Source organism: Berghia stephanieae, chromosome 5 (genome assembly GCF_034508935.2).
Source record: "Berghia stephanieae isolate SIO BIC M18660-M18661 chromosome 5, UCSD_Bste_1.3, whole genome shotgun sequence".
Classification (NCBI taxonomy): Eukaryota; Metazoa; Mollusca; class Gastropoda; order Nudibranchia; family Aeolidiidae; genus Berghia; species Berghia stephanieae.
Window position 1 is genome coordinate 77,274,262 of NC_088364.1, and position 20,134 is coordinate 77,294,395.

Below are 20,134 nucleotides of genomic sequence, written 5' to 3' on the forward strand. Positions count from 1 at the left end.
AAAAAAAAGGAATTAACCCAAATGATCAATACATGTAAAGAGGTGGCAATCTGTTCATGTTTATATATGCAGTCTTGCAAACAGAAAACGTTATGATTAGATTACAAGTCTCCTTAGCTAAAAAATATTGGAAAAGGAAAATTTGGTACCAGTACTCCATAAGGCACAAACTCTGAAGGTGTTTGAACTTGAAAGGATATTGAATTCTGAACAGGGCAAACTGATTATCTACTATATTATGTATAGTATCAGTGACTGCTTTTTACCATTAAAAACCATGAATTCTTAATAATTTAATGGTGGCTGGTCGAAAATACTTATATTATGACGCCTAAAGTGATATATTACAATCCTGCGTGACAATCAGCTTAGGGTAACAATTTTCTGAGCTGAGTTATAACATTATTTTGATTCATCCTTGTCCTTGTATAATCATAGATACGAATCCCCACCCCTAAAAGAAGATAAACAAACAACAAAATACAAAAATACATAATATAGGAAAAAAAAACCCAACAAAAAACAAAAACAACCCCAAAACATGTCACATAAGAACATGACATAATAAAAAAAATGTAATCTTTTACATTGTTACACCCACAAAACTGACACAATACAGCGGTTATATTATTGATAAACTTTAAATAATAATGACGCCAATAATGATGACGAGGTTGACTGTAGCAGTTGATGACTATAAACTGAAGTCTGGTAATGATGTTAATTAATCGTAGTGTTTTTATGCACCTCCGTTCACGGTGTATCTTAACGGATCGTTTTTATACACCTCCGTCACGCATGCGCATTCCACCCAATTTCATAAGCGATATTGTGTTTCTGCATTTGGACATGGCGAAAGTTATATTGTGACAACTGTAGGATGTTTTTGTTAATAAATTTATATAAAAATATTAATAATTTAAAAATCGAAATATAAAACCAGAAAATAGAAGTTGCATTGAAGGTAAAATAATGTTTTAGAAAGGCATTATTAAATGTGATAAACAGTCAGGTGGCTCCGTAGCGCAGTGGACAAGCTGTCAGACTCCAACCTTGAAAGTACCGGGTTCGATTCGCAATGTTGACTTTTTTTTTTTTATTTATTTACTTTGTTTTTGTTTGTTGCTTTTTTTTTCTTTCTTTTTTTTTCAAAAACTTTTTATCATGTTTTTAAAAAACTTCGATTTTAATTTTCTAAAATTATTTATTTATTTGAGATCAGTATTTGTGTGCCATGTTTCTTTTTATTTTTGATTTTTTAAATTATTGTTATTATTCTTTAATTTATTATCATCGTACATCGGTAATCACTAAGCAGCGTGCTAAACTACAATCTAAAACTATTTAAACCTCATGGACGTATGCAGCAACAACTTTACCATCACCACCAACGGAGGTGCATAAAAACGGTGCGTTTTTGTACACCTCCAATGGAGGTGTATAAAAACGCCACCAAATTAATGACAGTGGTATTGGCATGCGCGCGTGTGTGTATGTGATATATCTTTATAGATAGATCGAGATAGACTCTAGACGGTCTAGATATATAAATTTTAATTTCACTTCACTATACTTACATTGTAAGGCGAAAGACACCAAGAGTATAACCGGTAACAATTTGATGGAATTGGATTTTGGGGCCATCCTCATTTGAACAAGTAAAATCCTATCCGAATCCTTCCACTTCTAACACTCAACTGTAACTACAAAGATATGAACTCTTCTTTATTAACACCGGTCAAAGATCACAGCTGATTTATCCTCTACGTCTGCTAAGGTTGAGTTGCCACGACACAGTTTACTTCGATTTACCCACAACTAATGGCTGTCATTTTATTCCCATGCATGTTCTAGGATAATAAAATTTGTTTACAGAACGGTGTCTGGGGAATAACCAAGTTTTGTTATCCCAGACAACCTGTTGGGGTTACTATCTCAGACGCACTGTCAAGGTGGCAGAAAGATTTTATGCACAAAATGCCAAACTAGGCGTAAAAATACCAAAATACTGGAAAAAATATCGTGGTTGTGTCCCAAAACGGTTAATATTCAAGTGATATTTAAACAAATGAAGTAAATAGTGATAAAAGTCAAATCGCAGTCTTTTTCAAAAAAAAATTTTAAAGCAAAGGATCAATGAAATCTTTGTTACTTGATCTGAAAACGCTCACAATGGCAATTCGATTTTTATTTTCAACCAGGAAGAAAGTAGTGTATAATCACTCAAGATTTCATAGTCAACCACTTCAAATTTCATTACCTACCTAACATGTAACTTATTTGATAATCTTGATCTCGTAATTGCTCATTCTGGCGACAATTTTGGGGACGAACAAGGGAAATTTTATGTCGCGGACGAATTCTAGGCCATAGTGGTTCGCCAAAGCCCAAAACCCACACCTGTTATTTTCTGATGCTTTGCAAAAGAATACAATTTAGTATCACAGTCACAAACTAGATCCAACATATTTTATTCGAATGAGAGAAAATAATACCAACACAAGGAAGCAAAAATGGTGGAAATTTGCTTCAATATGAATTTAAAATATTCCATAGCGGTGTGGATAGGATCTCAGTTGGTTAGGCCCACTTTCAACTTTTTCTTTTAGCTGCATACAGATTCGACCCAGTCGCGACGCGCCCACCCCCCCAACCACAATTTTTTTTACATTTTTATTCTTTCCCAATTGATTTTCCTTGTTTTCACTTTTGTCCGAGTTCGAGCAAGGTTTTTTTTTTAATCATTTGAATTTTTTATCTGTTATCTTTATTTCGATTTTTAATTTTGCTTGATTTAATATCTCTTTTTTTTGTTTTTTTTCAGATCAATCTAATAAATATAATAATTAATAATTATATAATTAATCAATAATAATTAAAAAATTTAATGAATAATAATATTAATAATGATAATGATGATATAATGAGTATAATAATTAATATAATAATAAATTATAATAATAATAATAATATAATAATAATAATAATTAATTGTAATATTGTTATTATTATTATTAAATCATAATCATTATTATATTATTATCAATAATAATATTATTTTTATTATTAATACTATTATTATCATACTATTACTATTATTATTATTATCATTATTATTATTATTATTATTATTATTATTATTATTATTATTATTATTATTATTGTTAACACTATTCCCTGCTCCGAGGGAAATCTCTCTATTTCTTTTTTAAAAATATATTTTGACCTAAACCTTAGAGTTTTTTGTTTGCTAAACCTTTGTGTAAATGTTCCGTTTCTGAGCATGAATTTCTTAAATTGTTTTTATTTTTAAAACAATTATTGTTTTTTTTTCTCCTCTATCTGACCATTTGGTCGCTCTCTGAATATTTCTGGACACTATTTGAGATCGGAGTGGGGACGAATATATTTGCTAGAAACTAGAAAAAAAAAACAAGAGAGAGAGAGAGAAGAGAGAGAGAGAGAGAGAGAGAGAGAGAGAGAGAGAGAGAGAGAGAGAAAGAGAGTTTATAATAAAAAAAGAGGTGGGGGAGGATGGATGGGACATTTATCCCTTTCAACGTTCTGTAAAAAGAAGACGGAATTTTAAAAAATAATTAAATAAAAAAAAAAGTGACGTTACCAGGATTCGAACCCACAACGTCGATTATGGTCAAACTTCCAGGGCAGACGACTAAACCATTCGGCCATGACACCCACTTCGAAGTCGACGTATATTGTGTAATGTAGTAACAACTGATTTTAATGTGGTTAATTTTATGTTTTTATAGATATTTTATTAACTTTCCTTATTTCTATGTGCATCTGGAAACATTCCATATTCTGGAATGTGGATAATTGTTTAAAAGAGCGGAGTTTCAAATATGCGTCTGGGGATAATAAAAATTCGTTATCCCCAGACAGGTGTCTGGGGATAACAAATTTTTATTATCCCCAGACAGGTGTCTGGGGATAATCACAGCGCACAGCTAAAGACACGACGATTATGGCCGAGATTCAGTATCAGTAATAATAATATATATATATATCAATTTTTAAAATCATATGCATTGATATCTAACAAACGAAATCTTATCGGCATATCATCGTTTATGATGAATACAGGACGTTGTCTAATCTTCACTGGAGAGAGGGTGGTCCTTCAACTTCAACCTCTGACTGAAAAACTGCTTCGTTTCTCTTTTCTGTCTGAGCGTCACCGTCATCAAGCGCCTCCACTGAAAACGTGTTGTCTGCAGACAACTATAATTTTAAAAAGGACATTAAATATATGACTGCAAAAGAAACTAAAACTTTTATAAGATTTATCAGACAATTCAGTCTGAATGGGAACTTCGGCTTTTCTTTGAATTTGTGAAGTTAGAGTTGAGAGTTCAATGAAGGGAGAAAAGCGAGAAGTGAAATAACCAACTGGCAGTTAGTGGTAGTTCCAGCTGTTTTCAAGTAGCTCTTTTGTGATTGATGAGTTCGAATAGCCCTATTAGTTCAGATAAAATGGCAGCGCCCTACCGAGAGTTTTGGTAGACAACGTTTTATGTCATTCTTGACGCAAAATGGACAATAGTAAGATAGAAACGAAAGTTGCTCAGCCTTCCACAGAAATTGTTGATGCAACTCTTTCCAAGACTCAACTTAAGAAACTTAAAAAGCGAATGAAATGGCTTGAAACTAAACATGAACGCAGGTAAGTACCGAGTCACTGAAACGGAGTCATCACAAAATAAAAAATAAAAGGTGACACAGTGAATGAGAATGGCATGTAGTCTAGTCTAGATAATAAAAAAAGGGTGATGGGATATTCTCAATTGGAAGCTTCACTTGAAATGAGACCTTTAGCACTAAGTGAAGTGAGGCTTTATTGATATTATGAATAGAAATTGGAACATATTTTGCTATTGAGTATTGACATTGGGTTGTTGAGAGCCCCATACTCATATACATCATCTGATAAAATGTTGGGTGGCAACGAGCATGTATTACTAGATTCTGAGTTTAAGCTCTTGCGAGTTGCTAACCTACAAGCACGTACATGAGACCATGATCAAAAGACACGTAAATGTATTTAATATTCGTTTTCAGCTCCACGGTTATTCAAACCTTTTCAATTTTCAATGACCAAATATAAAGTTTAGGGTTAGGGAAGTTGGAAAAGCTGTAATCCAATATCATGACCAAAGTTAATTAACAATTAAAAAAAATATTAACTCCCAAGATATTTCAATCCTTCTCAATGACAAGATAAAGTTGGAAGTGGTCTTTTCATACCTATGTTTTCTATTTGTAGGTTCTGAAGTCTGAGGTTTAAGTTGCCTTTGCCTTTACGACGGGTTTTTAAAGTTTTCGATTCTGAGTTAAAAGCCCTGTTTTGATGGCATCTTTTACTTCAACAAAAGATTGAATCGTGTTAAAAGTTTTGGGATACTTGTGAGATTTGTCTCTCCACTGTCCAGTCTCAGTCAGAGATTTAAAAAGAATTTTAGAATGGCACCATTCAAAATATAATGATAGAATATATCCCCCCATGTGACTGGGTGAGATTTGATTGATTGATAGGTCAAATTTGTAAGTGCTTCTACTTCTAGTCTCAGAATCTAGAAGCCTGTCAGGGCTTGTAGTCATTTCATATTTTAAATAAGAATATGTAAATTCTTGTAGTTCAAGTGAAGGCTCACCAGATCTCTTTTCATAGTATGCTTTTGAATAATTTCATTGCACAGATTAGCTGAGAAACAGAAAAAGAAACAAAGACGTGCAGAGCGAAGAGAAAGGGGTGAGGATGTCGGCCCAAGTAGGAAAAATCTCAAGTTGAATACCATGAGCAATTCATCCTGTAAGATTAAAGTTGTGTTGGATCTTTCTCTAGAAGAGTACATGTCTGATAAGGTTTGTTTATTTCAATGCTACAGAAACCTGTCTTAATGAACCATGTTTTTATGAGCATCATGACAAAACCAAAATATTGATATAAGAAGTTTTATTTTGATACTGATACACTCCAACTAACGTACATCAACAAGCTCACCTAATACAATACATCCTCCTTCTCTAATGATTTATATCTTTCAAGTCCAATTGTTTCCCTTATTATTCTTTATATATGCACTGTTATTTAAGCGAACTAATTTTTAAATATAAAAGACAGATTATAACAAATTTAAAAAAAAAAGATATCAACATTATACATACTCTTTCACAGCCTGCCTCAACAATAACACTATTCATGACTTCTCTACCATCTGAACCAATTTGCACCAATCCGTGTAGATCAAAATAGGTGAACTGACCTCTTCATCACTGCAACATGTGCATGATCGATCAACACAAGGTCATACATATGAAGCAGACCTGTCTACTTGAAAACTAAAAAATTCTTAATTTTCAGAATAAAGACTGACGTCACTAAAGTTAACTTTCAAAATCAACAATTTACTCTCACCATGATTAAATAACCCTTCAGATCCTTAAAATCATGTAGTCTGGCGTCAATTTTAATTTTCAATAAATAAATTTTAATGTCTTAGAGATGCTCATGAAGTTCAGAAATCGGAGCCAGATTTTCGTAATTCTACAAATTTTCTGTACTAGTAGGCAAGGCAGGTCTGATTTAGGGTTTTCATTATTGTCACCCTTAACTATTCAATCAAAATTGTTCCACATCCATGTATCATAATAAACTATCTCTGTAACTAGAGTCTTGAGTATTGAGAGACTGCATCTAATTTCCCACATCTTTGTACATCTATGTGGTCTAGTGGTATGACACTCGCTTTTGGATCGGAAGGTCCTGGGTTTGAGCCTTGCTCGGTGCATAGTTGAGTCTTTGCAAAAGGCTCTTTACCCTTATTCTCTTACCATGCTCAGGTATAAAATGAGTATCTGGTCTTTAACAGGTCTCTGAATGAAAAAAAAATTGTAATATCTCGTTCTACATGTTACGTCTTGTTGTTGACCAGGGACTCCTTGTAAAGCGCTTTGAGCATGTTTAGTGGATTTTGCGCTATATAATAGCTCGAGTTTTTTCAATTCACAGGCTTATGAGTCAACTGCTATCTTATCCGAAACTGTGCCTGGCAAAAATGTGAAATTAGAAACTGTTGAATCTTACATCTTCAAAAGACAATACAAATTTGAAAACAATTAAGAAAATGGATTTTTAAAAAACAAATCAAATTACAACAAATTTTTTTAAAACACATTTCATCTCTTGAATATTTCAGGATATTGCTTCTTTGACCCTTCAAATTCAACATAGTTATTCTTCAAATAGGAGAGCTGCTAATCCAATGCAGGTAATTACGAGTATTTAAACTGGCACATATCATGTTCTATGGAATCAATACAGTTTTACATTTAATTGTAGTCAACCCTTGAATTTTCCCATTGTGGTTCAATCACAGGCATTTTTCATTTCAGTCTCAGGAGATTTAACCATGTTTCATCTTGATATAAATTTAAGTGATTTAGAGCATGGGTGACAATAATTACAAAATTCTGGCCTTGTTGTGTCCACTTCTTCTTCTTCTTCTTCTTCTTCTTCTTCTTCTTCTTTCTTCTTCTTCTTTTCTTTTCTTCTTCTTCTTCTTCTTCTTCTTTTCTTCTTCTTCTTCTTCTTCTTCTTCTTCTTCTTCTTCTTCTTTTTTCTTCTTCTTCTTCTTCTTCTTCTTCTTCTTCTCTTCTTCTCTTTCTTCTTCTTCTTCTTCTTCTTCTTCTAATATTATTATTATTATTATTATTATTATTATTATTATTATTTATTATTATTATTATTATTATTATTATTATTATTATATTTATTATTATTATTTTCTTTTTCTTTCTCTCTTTTTGAAGAGTCAAAGTTAAACTAATCTCCAATCCATATTGCGCAGTGCAAATTTTTATTTTGTCGTTGTATTTGCTTTTTATTTTACTGACTATATAAAGTCTGCTTTATTTTATTGTAAGCTAACTCTTTGCTCTAATTTCTTTTTTTCTAAAACTTTTTATCCACATACAAGCTTTATGCCTGCAGCTTGGGTGGCCGTACACAGCAAAGGCTTGATGATATTGGAGATTATAAAGGTTGGGATGTGAGTATTTGGTAGCCCTACATGGTTGTGTGGTGCACTCTCGCACCCAAAATGAGTGATAGCTGCATTTCATTCTTTTACCTATTTTCCTCTTTACCTTTATCTCTAGAGAGCTCTTCTCTCGACTTCCTTCTCTCTCAAGATCTTACAGCTAATTAAACACTTTGCTGTTAGTACATGGAAACTGTGTTCTTGTTCCTATGTTCTTTATATAACGTGGCGCTACAGTTGTATGGAAACATTGAGATGAGATAAGTATGTCATTTTAATTTTCTTATTTGAATTTTTGTTTATACACAATGGTACCCTCGCAGGTGCATAAGTTTTAACTTTAATTAAAAGTGGGAATATAGAAATGATGGCTAGTTTAGAATTGGCAGTCATATAAAAACACACAAAAATACCTTTAAAAATATTTTGAAAACATTTTGAAATTATTAAATGAATATGTTACAGCTAAATTTTAAGCAGTATCGATCTGAAATCGAAAAAAATCTGAGTTATTTTGGGATAATTTTCTCTTGTGATTTTCTTTTTGGATTGTCTAGCACTGTAACATTTGCACCTTTTTTTTTTTTTGTATTAATAAGATTGATTAAAGAAAAATACAAACAAAACATTAACCAATGTTGTAGCAGTCATATTTGTTATTTATATTAATTTATTTCATCTCTTCCCAATCTCAACCATGTTCTTCATAGATTCATTTTAAAGAGGAGAGCTATCTTGAAGCATTTCCCAAGGAATCAATCGTATACTTATCCAGTGAATCTACCAATGTACTCACATCCCTGTCAGATGACAAAGTCTACGTTATTGGAGGATTGGTGGACCACAACGCTCACAAGGTGGGAATTCTAAACACTATTTTTATAATAACATTCACCCAAATAAATATATGTGACCCACTGCCTCTAAACAATATTAGGTCAAGGTGAACTAGATTCCAAAAAGCTTAAAAAAAAAATAGATTAAAACTAAGCAAATTTTTAGGTCAAGATGACCAGAAATTTGATATTTTAGTCTTTATAGCTTGATAATGAATCAAATTCATTCTCCTCCATAAGACATACAAAATTAACCCAAGTCTCATATTTTTGACGATTTACTTTTTAGTACCTAAACCACCCCCACATAGTACCGTTTTGTTTCGTTTCTTAAGATTCAATAAATGTACGCAAATGTTCCAATTTATAATATTTTGAATTTAAATTCGGTATTCTTCATATACAATGTAAGCCACTTTATAAGAACAGCGCTGTTATGTAGAAATAATTTCAATTCAGTGACGTTTTAATTAACCGATTCCATGAGTGGTCTTCATTATTGGGACAACCTACCAAGACTCTTTGTATGTCTGTTGTGGTAAATTCAGCAATGGCAATACCAAGCATCCTGTCAGTTGTTTGTCTAAAGGTTTATATTCTATCTTTTTATAGAAGAATGTTGAGGTTATCATGGACAGACTAGTATACGAACGAGGAAGTGTTGGTGAAGGTGAGAAAAGGAAGAATATTGATTGATACCATCAGACAGAGGCAATTACAGTTTCTGGGACATGTGTGGAGAAGAGACAGAATAGAAAAGTTGGTAACATCTGGGATGATCGAAGGAAAGAGAGCTAGAGGAAGACAAAGAATGACATTTCTAAATAACCTAAGAATGGCCTAAACTGATTTTAAAAGCAGCGCAGACTTCATGCGCACTCCAGAGGATCGTGATACGTGGAGACAGCTGACCAGCAACATGCTCAAGAGTGCAAGACACGATGGATGATGATGAGGCATAATGATAAAAGAGAATGAGATCAGATTTAATTACCACACATGTTTAATCAACTGTCAACACTCCTTTCCCAAATACAGGTCAAATGAACATGGATTGGGTAGTGGTCAGCTTAATGGCATTAATGATTAATAGAGCAACATAATATTTGTTCAGTTTTTGAAGCTACGGGATGATTCCATTAATGTTATTCTCAGAGGGATATTTATATTTATGATTTGTTGGAAAGAAAAATTAATTCTTACAACGTTCTGAAGGTCTAAAATCATTCCCGATTAATCATTAGAAATTATATAGCAAAAATTCTGTCACTGATAGATTGTTCCAATTAACTGGCTGTTCTGATAAAGTGGTGTTCCAATTAACTGGCTGTTCTGATAAAGTGGCGTTCCAATTGACTGGCTGTTCTGAAAAAGTGGTGTTCCAATTAACCGGCTGTTCTGATGAAGTGGCGTTCCAATTAACCGGCTGTTCTGATAAAGTGGCGTTCCAATTAACCGGCTGTTCTGATAAAGTGGCGTTCCAATTAACTGGCTGTTCTGGTAAAATGGTGTTCCAATAAACCGGCTGTTCTGATACAGTGGTGTACCAATTACTGGCTTCAACTGCATCTTATTCCAAGATAATACTGGATTGATGTGATTGGTCACAGGTTATTACAGGCTTGCCAACCAGTATGGTTTCTCATATTTTAAGACACTTTGAGGTCCAAAATATGATAATATGGGAACGTTGATTAAAGTATTCTAAATGCAAAACGTCAGGATTGGTAACAAAAAGGGGTAAAAATGATAAAAGTGGAATAGTTGAAGGTCATTAAATATTGTCTCCACCTCGATGAGAATCTGAGTAGCCAGACAGTCGATTGTCATTGGAATTTCAGGATTTTCCCTCCCTGTACTAGCTTGATTTGTCACCATAAATTATACAAATGTTAAATTTGAAATTTTGGATGCTTGCACGTGATGAAAATATGATCTGTTGGGAAAAAATATAAGAAAATGAGCATAAATATTGGGAAAATATGATAAATCTTTTCAAATAGTTGACGTTGGTTGGCAAGTCTTTTCATATCGTTTAAAAGCTAATAGGTTCTAAAAACCTTAAAAAGCTCTTTTTTTTCTATTGTAATTCTATGTATGGCATTAAAATCGGTATTTTTAAAAATTAATCTCAACACCGGTTTACAAATATCATAGCTTATCTGATCAAAAGTTCGGCTGAATTGAGAGTTTTTCATATCGAAATTCTTGACAAAATAGTTAAGAATATTGTATATTTTTCCACAAAAATATGAATGTGACCAAATGGAACCTAAATACATTTACTTTTATCATTTAATGTGATAATTCAAATGAATTAAAGATACTGTCAATGTGCCAAAACAGTTTTTAGATTTTTTTTTCTCTTTGTGCGGCTATGTGGTCTAGTGGTATGACACTCGCTTTCAGGTCGGAAGGTCCTGGGTTCGAGTCTCGCACTTGGCTCATAGTTGAGTCCTTGGAAAAGGCTCTTTACTCACATTCTCTCACCGTACTCAGGTGTAAAATGAGTACCTGGCTCGGTCTTGTCCGAAAAAATTGTAATATCGCCTAACAGACGTCATGTCCTGTCCTACATGTTAAATGTTGTTGTTGTAAAGCGCTTTTGAGCACATTTAGTGGATATTGCGCTATATAAAGCTCAATTTTTAAAAATTTTAATAAAAAAAAAACACCTAGATTTTATTGTCTGTTTCCAGTCTGCATATGCTACCTGTCAGTTTTGTAGCGAATTTTAAGTATTGAAAGAAATTGCTATACTGTTAGCAAATTAAAAATAAGTTATTCTATAATCACAGCAGACTATATCATTCTATGATTACAGGGTCTTTGTCACCGGTTAGCTGAGGAAAAAGGAGTTTCCCATGCTCAGCTTCCGATTGCAGAATTTCTTCATCTCAAGAGTCGCAAAGTACTGGCTGTCAATCATGGTGAGTTTATGGCTACAGTATAGGGAATGAGATTAGCGGAAGAGTAGCGTCCCTTGATTGGACGTCACCTTACAGAGAGAACGTCAATTTGGTTTTGCGCATGCGTCTCTCTCGTCCTCGCTTTCGGTGAAGTGTCTCAAGCCGCTTTCACCGGAAGTGTGGACGAGAGACGCATGCGCAAAACCATGATTGTTCTCTCTTTAATAACTTTTCCGCAGGTGACGTCCAATCAAGGGACGCTACTCTTCCGCTAATCTCATTCCCTATAGCACACTTATAACAAATTGATGGATTTAGTGAGTGCATGACTTTGTCTTGTTTTTGTTTTTTTTTCATTATTATTTATCTTTAAGTAAAAAAGTAATTGATATATCAAGAACGACTGATATAAGAAAATAATAATTATAATAATAATGATGATAATGATAATAATAATGATAATAATAATAATAATAATAATAATAATAATAATAATAATAATAATAATAATAATAATAATGATAATAATAATAGTAATAATAATAATAATCATAATAATAATGATACCAATATATATAGTGATAATAATGATAATAATAACAATAATAATAATAATAATAATTATAATCATAATAATAATCATCATAATAATAATAATAATAATAATAATAATAATAATAATAATAAATTACTCGGATTTGTATCGGTCTTTTGAACAAACTTACCACTGTATGTGGTCGAAAAATGTGCCACAAAAAAATAGGATAGACTTTGAACCTTTAGAATAAGTTAACGCTGTGTCAACAAGTGACATAGAGATGTGAAGCGGAAGTGAAAATAAACTTTATTTCTACAAGTAAAGGGGTTTGGTTTCTCTTTTTCCTCCCGCTTTTTAAATGAATTTTAAAAGATTGAAAAATGCAAAAGTCATGGAAAATTTCAGATGCATCAACAATTGTGGGAACCACTCACGGATTGCCACCGCAATAAACGCAGAGGCTAGTAAAGTATGCAATCTGTTATGTTGGTTTCATTTATCATTTTTTCTCTTTCATGTATGTTGCCATCAAATTTTGTGATGTATGGGTGAAAGCCTAACAGTAAGTAAACATGAAACCTGTGATAAGACACTCAAAACCCAGCAAATTGAAAGCTAAAAATTAATGGTAACTTTTATGGCAACTTTTGTCATTCTTTTGTTGCAACTTTTGGGCAAAAATATGACAACAAAGGCAGATGTTAAACTTTATTGAGAAGCAGAAAGGATTTGCCAAATGTTCTGTCCTTTTATTAATAGAATCTATGTGATTAACGTCACTCAAATGTATTTTGTCTGTAGATAGACAATAGCATACTAAAAGCCATTTGGGACGACAGTCCCCACTGTCCTACATGACTGCTTCATGTCCCGCAGTCCTAGTTGGTGTCAGATGATATTATATTTTAGGGGGGGGGGGGGTGGTCAGTGACGGAGATATTATTATATGTTGCCTCCAATACGTGGAGTTAATGACCGAGATATTTTATGCATCCTCCAAATTGTAGTATTATTGTGTACTGTCGGCTACTGTCCCTATTTGATTTGGCAGTGTATATTTGTGTATGTGTGTGTGTGTGTGTGTGTGTGTGAATGTCTATAATTTCCTCTCTCATTTGTCCCTCATTTTGACTTTCTGAACTTGGCAGTCCTGCATTTCTGTTTTGATCACAATTGTTTTAACAGGCATAACTGACTAGCATGTCACTCACAACCTATACCTCTTGATCACATGTATGTGATGGTGTTGTATGTTACGATGACTGTTTTCGAGATATATGCAGAAAATGATTTTAAAAATGTTTTCTATTCCCTCAAATATGGTGTATTTATATACCTGTCACTTTATTTTGTTCCTAATTAAGATATTTAAAAAAATCTAAACCGCATTTTACTAAGAAATGACTGGTCTGTACATTTGCTTTAAAGTCAGAGATTATAATTTTTTTCATCATGTTTTAGGCACGTTCTGTGAGACTGCCACACATATATGTTGATTTATAACAAAACTTTTTAACTGAATATATTATATTTTTCCTTCAGTATTTTCAATTCTTCTGAGGTTTACCGAAACAAGTGATTGGAAACAAGCCTTCCTATCCGAGCTTCCCAAACGAAAAGGATTTTCTCCAGTTGACAGTGAAGAAACACAAGACAATGCTGGTACTGATTCTAAGAAAGAGAGTAAAAGTGATTCTGATGAAGACGAGGATGAGGCCAGATTGGATGTACCTTGTGATAGTCCTTCTAATCAAATAGTAGCAGCTACTATGGTTGACAATGGTCCTCAAAACAATAATGACAATTCCGAATGCCGCTCTGATAAAAAGACCGACAATTCTAGTTCTAGTTCTCATGCATGTCATGGGAAAGATGTGGTAGAGGAAAGTAAAAGCTTGAATGAGGAAGATGAAGAGAAAAATAGTTGAGCAAATTAGTGATGAAAATTTTGTATCAGCTGGCCCTGTTTTTTTGTGTGTATTGTATTGCAGAATGCTTGAGTCGAGGGGGATGAATGTTTAGTGTTGTCCTTCAGAGCTATTAGGCCCATAGAGCTGGAGTTTATCCCGGCTTCCGTAACATGAAATGGACAATAAAAAGCAATTGCTTGTTATACTTTGGATAGGATGCTAGTCTATTGCAAATTACTTTCTGCCAGATCTACCCAATCACTGCTGGATGGACAGTGGGAGTAAGAAAAAAACCTTGATTTCACCCGGAATTGATCAAGGTCCCTTTGTATGTCAAACATGTGCTCTACCAACTGAACTATTGAGACCCCCCCCCCCCCCCCACCCCAGGTTTAGTATAGTAATAAAAAAAATCATATTGGATCAATGATCACTCTCAAGCTATTTTGCTGACGAAAATTTATTTGAAAATGTCATTTCCTTCGACTTGGATTGAAATGATTACCTGAGTAAAGACAGTGAAGAATACCAGCATAAAATGGACGCTTAAAATGCAACGTGTAATGTGAGAAGTGAAGAAAGGCTCCTGTGCATGACATAATCAGTCGTAAGGTGAAAATTTTGGATTTGCATTTTCTGAAAGAATATGCTCACCAGAGCATTTTAATCTTTATTTGAAGTAAATCGGGAGATTTTTCATGAAGTTATGGTCAGATGTATGGGGAAGGTATCCAGCAACTTTTCTCAAATTTCATACTTTATCAACTTGACTAACTGTAAAAGATATTTAGAAGTGAAATTAAGCTTTGATATATCATGAAGATGTACAAAAAGGGTTGATTTAATCATTTATGACAAGAACTCGTTTTGTATAAAAATTGACCTTCTAACTAAACTTGGCAATATCTCAGTTCAAACTTTTTCATCATCCGACTGATTATGTCATTCACTGTAACAAATAGTGCATTATGAAGTGTATTTAGTATATATGGACTATCTACACGTTCATATTTATTTTTGTTTTATTTGCAATTCAAATGACGTACGGAACAGCAAGGTGATTTCTGTATTTTGAGTTGGTCAGACTGTTTCATCGAAAACGTCTCTATCCATACTGGCTTACTTTTTATATTTGCAATTTGTGAAGTGTTGTTTTAGTAGTGAGGAAATTATGTGCAATTGTTGAAGTAAAAATTTTGTTTGTTTATCAAAAGAGAGGGGAAGGGGAGTAAGATATTTTTAATTCTTAAGCAGCTTTGGTTAAAAGGATGCATTACTCTCCTCCAACATGTACTTATTGAATAGCCCGATAACCCAAATTATTATGATCTTATTGTTGTAATGAAAATACTCCCAAACCCACGCAAAATGTTGTCCATTACAACAATGTTTAATCAAACCCATGATTGAATTTGGTTATCCGACCTGCAAATATGCACACATAGTACATAGCAATCATCGGTGCTCTCATTCTCTTTAGCCTTGACTATTGCAATTTGCTGTTTGTGGGCCTTTGTGAAAGTTGATAGACTCCATAAAGTACAGAACAGGGCTGCCAGAGTGGCTCTAAGCATTGGATGCATCTTGCTCTATAAAATAGTGCTTTCTTCTTCTTCTTCTTCTTCTTCTTCTTCTTCTTCTTCTTCTTCTTCTTCTTCTTCTTCTTCTTCTTCTTCTTCTTCTTCTTCTTCTTCTTTTTCTTCTACTTCTACTTCTTCATCATAGCACCCCCCCCCCCCAAAAAAAAAACCCCATTGAAAATAACAAAAACAAGACAGAAATACTAAACCAAAAATTCTGGTGCACATTGATGATTTTTATTGAATACTTTATATACATGAGACACGCTTTAGACACTCATCAATATATTTGTAAAAAAAATAAACAAACATGGTCAATGAATTTTATGAAAAATAAAGACAAAGATCAATGATTTTAATCACTGCAGTTTGGATTGATAGTTTGTCATTTTTCATTTCCGCACCTCATTTCATTCAGAAGTTTGTTTGTTTTAATTTCTTTTCCCTACTATTGTTGAATAAAAATCAGAAAATTAGCATTCATTTATTTAAATTCAGTTTTTAAAAAAATATGTACCAAGAAAACCTCCAGTCATTTATGAACATTGCTCTAAATTTTCAGAGATTTTTCCTATCAATTGATCTGGAGAGACATCTTCATTGTTGTCATCAAAGTTGTGATTGTTATACTTGATGATAAATAAAATATGACTGTAATTAATTGGAATTAAAAATAAGCCTGACATTTAGTTTTGAAATAACACAATCACTTATGATGTTACATGCTAGGCAGACTCGAATTTGTTAAGATAATGAAGCATGATAAAAATAAACTTATTTTTCAATAATTCAATGTAGAGTCAATTATCACAGTTATATTGGGCTGAGAAATACAGTATAGATAGAGACTTTCGGTTCATGCCATTTGAATCAAAAATGAAAATGAAAACTTACAAACATGCGGATGCGTTTAGCTGTTGATGATTATGATTTTTATTCTTTATAATTAAATCTGCATGATTTTTTAAAATAGAAATAATGTTGATGTCCGTTGTGATATATAGCAAAAATCTTTGTCTGCAGGTCTGAAATAATTGGTCAATAAATATCTTGAAATGGTGGAAATATATTATTATTTATATTTATAATTATGGACGGAATCGGTAAGAAATGAAATTTATATATGTAAATAAAAACAAGCCCTGAAAATACTGTATGGTAAGGCGTGAAGAAAATACGACAAGATGATATGATATTATTTTTTAAATAAAAAATAAACTGTTTTAAAAATATGATTTTTGATGAATGATACTTATATGGGGAATAGGTTTGAGATATATTAATGAAAGCTAAAGACACCCAAAACTTAAAATTACTTTTCACCATTTTCATCCAATATCACAATACAACATACATATTTTATTTGCAACAATAGTCCCTCTTGATACCCAACTGGAATTTTGTAATATTAAGACACCCGTTCAATGCAACAGATTTTATTTTTCATAAATACCATGAAACTTTCCCCTCAAGTATTGATTGAGTTTAGATAGTCCTCAACTTTTCAAAAAGTTTGACTTCGGACATTGCTTGAAGTCTCAGGTTTAAGAGTTAGGTGCCATGTTAATCAACCAATATCGTAAGCCAAGGTTGTCACGCAAAAATTGAGAAACAAGCATTATATCAGCGGAGGGAAGGAGAGGCACAAGTTGAAACTACCTCACAATGGAATGCTGTTGACAAATTTGATATCAAAGTAGACCCAAGAATCACTTAAAATGCAGCATATATTTTAAAAATTATAATTTATATATGAACATACTGGTTTTTATGTTATCAACCACCCTTGTAGTACTATCTTTTTCAATTTCCAGAAAGTCACATTTTATGATAATTTATTTGAGTTACATTGCGTCAAATATAGAACTGTATTTTCACAATATGACGTCAAATGAATACTTACTTTCACAACTATAATTTTTAAAAGCATTTATTTTTGCAAAATTCAAAATAATTATAATATTCTCTTTAAAGAATTGATGTTAGTTTTGAGTTTATAATCGTTTTGAGATTTTTATAAAATCAATAATTCAATAGGGAGAAAAGTCCTCTATTTCAATTATTAATTATTAAAATTAATTATTTCTAAAACGTGTTGATGGAATCATTCTGGTTCCACATGCCTTCCCGTTTCTCTTTGAGTGGAGACTTGGTGTATTTGAGTCTTGGCTCCGGAGAACTGGGTTTCTCTACTTTGGGAGGAGAGGGGCATCTAGTCGGTTGCAATGGCGTTAGGGATTTTCTCACAGGCGGCAAGGGCTTGAAGACAGCGTTGATTGGAGGATTCACTGACATGTCTATTGGAATGAAAGATAAAAGATATGATGACGCAAAATGACAAAAGTGTCACAACTGGGTGGGGTTCCTGACCTCCCATAGTAGGCAGGGAGGTCTTCTATCCCTTTATATCTGTTTTCCAACATGCTTTCTGTCTTTGTCTTGGAATGAGATTACTTAGTTTTGTCCTGGCTGGAGTACTGGCTGGGAGGGAACCAGTCAAATGCATAGTTATTGTTTTGGGAGATGATATTTTTTTTCCTTGTAAATCATCTCTCTGTTATTTGTTATTTTGAATGTATAATGTAAGCATCTGAGTGTATTCCTCTTTGTTGGATTTTGTTCTTGTGTCCGGATGAGACTTATAGGTGATCTCAAACTAAGTACATTGATGATATGCTCTTGGAATCTACATCTGATCCCTATTTGTTTTCAGTTCCCCTATGTCTTACTTTTTCTTAGGTGCTTTAATTGTAATTCTAGAACTTTTTACTATCCCATTTTCTTCCTTTTTACTGGCGCTGATATAACTTAAATGTGTTGCAAGCGCCATAAACCCTTAAAAAATAAAAATATGTTGTAATATCCGTTTAAATTGCGCAAAAATGACAAAAGTGTCACAAGCGTCATAAACCCACTAAAATCGAAGAAACAAAAATCGTTTTGTCAGTGTACAACAGAAAACTAAATTGGGTGGGATCCTCTGACCTCCCATGGTTGGAAGGGGAGGTTACTTGCTGTGTCTTCTGTTTTCCCTTTCCATGTTGCTCTCTGTCTTTGTTCTAGACTGAGATTGCTCTGTTTATTTCCTGGTCCCTAGCTGGAAGGGAGACAGTCAAATGTTTAGTACCTTTTTTTTTTAGAGAGATGACATTTATTATTTTCCTTGTAAACATCCCTCTGTATGTATTTTGTTCTGTTAACAAACAATTAAGTGTAGCCTTCATAGCGGGATCCTTTGCTTGCGCCTGGATGGGACTTTAAAGTAATGTCAAAATAGACGCATCGGTAAATTGATCATGAAATTTTCGGTTCCCTATTTAAACCGGTAGCCTCTGTCTTCCTTTCTTCAGTGCTTTCAACTTCATATCTACTCGTTCCTCTATGTTCGTTTTTTTTCTGGCGCTGAAATGACCTGACAGTGTCGCTAGCGCCGTAACAGCCCCCCCCCCCCCCAAACAAAAAAACAAAACAACCACCCCCCCCCCCCAAAAAAAAAAAACAAAAAACAAAACAAAACAAAAAAACTCAAAACAACAAAACAAAACAACAACAACAACAAATGAAAAGCAGAAACTAGGGTTACCATTGTCATCTACAACTGTCCTTCCGGCATCACCACATCCATTATCAGCAGCGGCATCGTCTGTTGTCTTCCAGGCTTTCTGCCACCTGCCAGCATCGGCACCGTCTCCGTTCTCTTCCAGAATCAGCCTGTAAGTTAAAAAAGGTAAAATATGTAGCAATTTTTGTTTTCAATTTTACATCTATCTGCAACACCAGTGTTAAAATATAACTCATCAATTTTAGAAATGTTTCTACGAGGAAGGCGAGGTTTCCTTCCATCCTTCTACATTCTTTCACCTCAATCAGGTATGAACTGAGCACTACCTAGCTGGCCGTTATTAGCATGGTCTGTGTCGAATAATTTGTAATACCGTTTAACTGGCGTAATTTCTCGTTGGGCTCTCTGACGATACCCTTTCCTCCGGCTAAAGCCGGAAATCCGGCTTTAAAAAAACAAACAACTTCTGGCTGTAATTTCAAGCCCATAAATGCCTCCGGTTATCAGACCTGCATATAAGTGCACATAGACCCCGACATAATACATTTGGTACGGTGGGTCAAATAATATTCTTTCAGCATCCAATGGAACAGCGACTGTTGTACCTGTTGATTTCTCCACTTGAAGATCCCGGTTTGCTTCCACTACCAATGGGAGGTAACTTGTTCTTTCCATCGTCTGCCATAAACTCAGCAGGGTACTGTCTGTAGTACTCCTCTCGCCCAGCCATAGCGCTCTT

The 20,134-nt window shown here is 33.6% G+C and overlaps 3 protein-coding genes across 8 annotated transcripts in view; 1 reads left to right on the forward strand and 2 right to left on the reverse strand.

Moving 5' to 3' along the window:
- Positions 1 to 4,361, reverse strand: part of LOC144973640 (microsomal triglyceride transfer protein large subunit-like) — a 51,736-nt gene extending 47,375 nt beyond the window's left edge. Inside the window, exons 1-2 of one of the 2 annotated variants that reach the window (XM_078916341.1) lie at positions 3,967 to 4,361; positions 1,578 to 1,818 (exon numbers count right to left, since the gene is read on the reverse strand). In XM_078916341.1, the coding sequence (XP_078772467.1) occupies positions 1,578 to 1,650 (73 nt within the window). In that variant the 5' untranslated portion in view covers positions 1,651 to 1,818; positions 3,967 to 4,361. The remainder of the gene's footprint in view (positions 1 to 1,577; positions 1,819 to 3,966) is intronic. The other variant, XM_078916342.1, reaches the window with a different exon arrangement.
- Positions 820 to 16,350, forward strand: LOC144973642 (uncharacterized). Its single transcript, XM_078916349.1, has 8 exons — positions 820 to 875; positions 4,490 to 4,684; positions 5,718 to 5,883; positions 7,218 to 7,289; positions 7,998 to 8,069; positions 8,771 to 8,917; positions 11,721 to 11,826; positions 13,886 to 16,350. Exons 2-8 carry the CDS (start codon positions 4,554 to 4,556, stop codon positions 14,269 to 14,271), a joined length of 1,080 nt encoding a protein of 359 aa, XP_078772475.1. The 5' UTR covers positions 820 to 875; positions 4,490 to 4,553; the 3' UTR covers positions 14,272 to 16,350.
- Positions 16,049 to 20,134, reverse strand: part of LOC144973641 (protein TBATA-like) — a 54,357-nt gene continuing 50,271 nt past the window's right edge. For 4 of the 5 annotated variants that reach the window (XM_078916346.1, XM_078916344.1, XM_078916343.1 and 1 more), the window contains exons 6-8: positions 20,001 to 20,134; positions 19,417 to 19,544; positions 16,049 to 18,130 (exon numbers count right to left, since the gene is read on the reverse strand). The exon at positions 20,001 to 20,134 is cut by the window's right edge and continues 26 nt beyond it. In XM_078916346.1, coding sequence (XP_078772472.1) covers positions 17,919 to 18,130; positions 19,417 to 19,544; positions 20,001 to 20,134 — 474 coding nt within the window. In that variant the 3' untranslated portion in view covers positions 16,049 to 17,918. The remainder of the gene's footprint in view (positions 18,131 to 19,416; positions 19,545 to 20,000) is intronic. The other variant, XM_078916348.1, reaches the window with a different exon arrangement.

What these genes read in the sequence shown, in the direction of transcription:
- LOC144973642 (XM_078916349.1), top strand. Translation starts at nt 4,554, where the DNA reads ATGGACAATAGTAAGATAGAAACGAAAGTTGCTCAGCCTTCCACAGAA. An exon ending in AAGAGTACATGTCTGATAAG is followed by an intron (nt 5,884 to 7,217) that starts GTTTGTTTATTT and finishes TGAATATTTCAG; the next exon opens with GATATTGCTTCTTTGACCCT. An exon ending in TGGACCACAACGCTCACAAG is followed by an intron (nt 8,918 to 11,720) that starts GTGGGAATTCTA and finishes CTATGATTACAG; the next exon opens with GGTCTTTGTCACCGGTTAGC.